The 3,341-nt window shown below is 27.4% G+C and overlaps 1 protein-coding gene across 1 annotated transcript; it reads right to left on the bottom strand.

Moving 5' to 3' along the window:
- Positions 1-251: 251 nt before the first annotated feature.
- On the bottom strand, positions 252-3,278 carry LOC111030822 (zinc finger MYM-type protein 1-like). The gene is made up of 4 exons (XM_022310514.1): positions 3,141-3,278; positions 910-3,061; positions 574-815; positions 252-259 (listed from the first exon to the last, which is right to left on the bottom strand). The coding sequence occupies exons 2-4, from the start codon at positions 2,817-2,819 to the stop codon at positions 252-254; spliced, it is 2,160 nt and encodes a 719-aa protein (XP_022166206.1). The 5' UTR covers positions 2,820-3,061; positions 3,141-3,278.
- Between the last annotated feature and the right edge of the window lie 63 nt (positions 3,279-3,341).

Below are 3,341 nucleotides of genomic sequence, written 5' to 3' on the forward strand. Positions count from 1 at the left end.
ATAAAAAACCAATTATTAAAGTAAAGGGTTCTAGGGTATTTACATAAACACACAAAAACTAATTTAATAGTATTGGACTTATACAATTAAAATAATTTAAATAGAATAACTACTCTTACAATTTTTCTATTGACGTTAAAAAATATAAGAGTTTCAAGTATTTGGCATCATAGAGTAGATTACAACCATTCAAATTGTATACATAATTCACACATATATTGATGTATATATTTAATATATACATATTTAATTTAAGACACTAAACAGTTAGCAATAAAAAATTAAGTTTAATTGAAATATTAAACATATAAAATAATCAAAACATTTTTTTTTTTTTAACAATATTTTAAAAATATCATATTCACAATTTACAACAAACAAAATGTTCTTACATTCTACAGTGTACAGTGTCTACACATTATTATATAAAACACAGAATATTATTCATTTTTAAAAACTTGTGGTTGATTATTCCAAAAATACTAAATATGTAAATTAAAAATACAATAAATGATTAATTATATTCGTAAGAGATGAAAAATTAATAATTTAATATTTTAAACAATAAAGGACTAGTTTGACTAAATAAATTGAGCACTTCTTCATAATCAATATTAATATCATATTCGCAAGATATAGTCATTAGGCTTTCTAGCCTATCATTTGTCATAGTAGAACGTAGTCTACTTTTAATTAATTTTAATTTAGAGAAACTTCTCTCTGTAGAAACGCTTCCCACTGGTAATGTCAATGATATTTTTAAAAATATGTATATATTAGGAAATATACCAACAAGATTATTTTTCATGAACATTCTAAAAAATAAATAAAAACATAATTTAAAGATATAATTAGATTGATTAATTTCAAGGTAGTTAATGAGACCAACCTTTTAAGTATAAAACTAACCTAAATATTGGTATTAAACTCCCGAGGTTTTCATTACCAGCATCATCTATATTTTCATTTTCTTGACAACTATCACTGTTACTATCATCACTGATATCATTATTTTGATGATCATGGAAACTGGTTGGGAGTTCATTTGTTTTTAAAAAAGCATCAATGCATTTAGTGAATGTCAAGTACTCTGATTTAAGTTCATCAATTTTCAAATACTTTCCATACACACCACAAAATGCTATAAACGCATCATTAGGAAGTCTGTTGGAATCTAATTGAACTTCTTTAATTCGTTTTTTAGTCATGAGTGCAATATCTTTATAAACACCAATTTGTTGTACATTATTTTCACTTTGATCAAAAAACCGTCGATTTAGTTCAGAAGTTACTCGATCAATAACTACAAAAAAGGTATTAACACGGAAATTTGTATTAGAACATACCAGTGGCTCATCCCGACTTGTTTCTCCACACATCACTTTTTTTCTTCTAACTCGTCCTTCTACTAAAGATGAAAATTCCAAACTAGTATTTTCAATAAATTCATCTGCATTACTTATTATCTTTTTCAAAGCTTCATCTGTACGTAGTTGGATCAATTCTTCATACTTGCTTTGTAATAAAAGTGTTGCTGAAAGAATATCATAGTCTTTTTTTTGTAAAATTTTTGATACCGGTTCTAAAATGGTTAAAACTGTTTTAAAGCAGTATGCTGTATAAACAAATCTCTTTGATAGTAAATAACTCAAAAATCCATTAGCTTCTGATCTTGACTTATTATCACATGTAACTTCACTATCGCACATCATTTCTAATGTTTCAATAATAGCTGAAAAAGTTTTTAAAACGTTATCCAAAGCTGCTTTATGTGACATCCATCTTGTAGTGGACACTCTCTTCAATCTACGTACTTGCTCACCCGGATACAACTTTTTCAAATTATTTTCATATAATGAACTACGTATTTTACTACAAGAAATGAAGTCATATAATCTCTCAAGGTTTCCAAATAAATCCATAGCATTTGTACAAATGCTTGTACAATCTGAGACAACAAGATTGAGTCGATGACTACAGCACCAAACAAATATTGCTAGTGGATTTTCTTGAATAATTAAGCTTTGAATGCCATTGTATTGACCTCTCATATTTGATGCACCATCATAGGATTGTCCAATAAGATAGTTAGTCCAGTCAAGACAATGAGTTTTACAAACTTCTTTAAATATATCAAAAAGATTTTTTCCAGTCGTTTTTGGTGTATCTCTTAAACTTAGAAGACGTTCATTTATTTCTAAAGTATCTTCATCTATATATCTAAATATAAAGGAAACTTGCTCTTTGTGGGATAAGTCAAAGGTTGAGTCAATAGAAATACTAAAAAACTTTGATTTCTTAATGGCATTGACAATTTTCAATTGTATAAACTTTGATATTGAATTTATCAAATCATTTTGTCTATGACATGTGATAAATGAATACTGAGGACGTTTATTTAATCCCATTTCTTCCAATTGACCAATATAATTTGACAGTGTAGGAGAATATTTTGAAAGAAGAGAACATAAATCTCTAAAATTCCCTTTTAAAGTGCTTTGCCGATCTTCTTTATGGCCTCTAAATGCTATGTTATGACGTCCCAAGTATAAGGTAATATCAATTAGTGTTTTGATTATTTCACGGTTCATAAATACTTCTTCTTTTTTTTTAGATGTAAGTGAAGGTATAAGCGGTAAGGAAGATTGTCTAATTTTTTGTTTTATTGATGAAAAAACATGAGCTGATGACACCTCATGACCAGTAATACTGAGAGAACACGTTGACCAATTTTCAAAACCATTTAGAATCCAAGCTTTATTTGGGGTTTCTTTGCCTTTTCCAGGAAATAACATACAACTTAAACAAAACATTCGCATATTTGATTTAGAATATGACAACCAATCTCTTTTAATGACTGACCCATCTGGTAATTTCTTTTTGTATAAGCTTGGAATAAATCTATGGCCTTTTCTTTTTGGATAACATTGTTCAGGAAGTTCTTCGAGTTATGGTTGGCAAGGACCTAACTCCAAAATTTTTGATATCAATTCATATGAAAGATCTTTTATCAAACAAAACTGAGCAGGATCATTGTCCAAAAATAAGTACTTTTCTTTTTCTATAAAATAAAAATAAAATACAAATACAAACACTGAAACACACATACTACATAATATATTTTAAAATTATGTATTTACCTTCAATGCATTCCAATGTTATGGGTTTGTTATTACATAAATCTTTGTTTAATAATTTTTGAGAATTTAACTGCTGGGTAGTCAAGATAGGTTGGACATCAACAGCATCTAATTGCATTAGTTCTCTAGTATTTTCTGCATTCATTCAAAAAAAAAAACAAAAATAATTATATTAAACTGAATAATTTTAGTGAAGCAAAC

This window comes from Myzus persicae, unplaced genomic scaffold (genome assembly GCF_001856785.1).
Source record: "Myzus persicae strain clone G006 unplaced genomic scaffold, MPER_G0061.0, whole genome shotgun sequence".
In the NCBI taxonomy this organism is placed as follows: domain Eukaryota; kingdom Metazoa; phylum Arthropoda; class Insecta; order Hemiptera; family Aphididae; genus Myzus; species Myzus persicae.

Coding starts and splice junctions, on each gene's coding strand:
- LOC111030822 (XM_022310514.1), bottom strand. CDS start 2,819: ATGCGAATGTTTTGTTTAAGTTGTATGTTATTTCCTGGAAAAGGCAAA. Junction 816..909: donor AGTTTAATACCAATATTTAG/GTTAGTTTTATA, acceptor TTTATTTTTTAG/AATGTTCATGAAAAATAATC.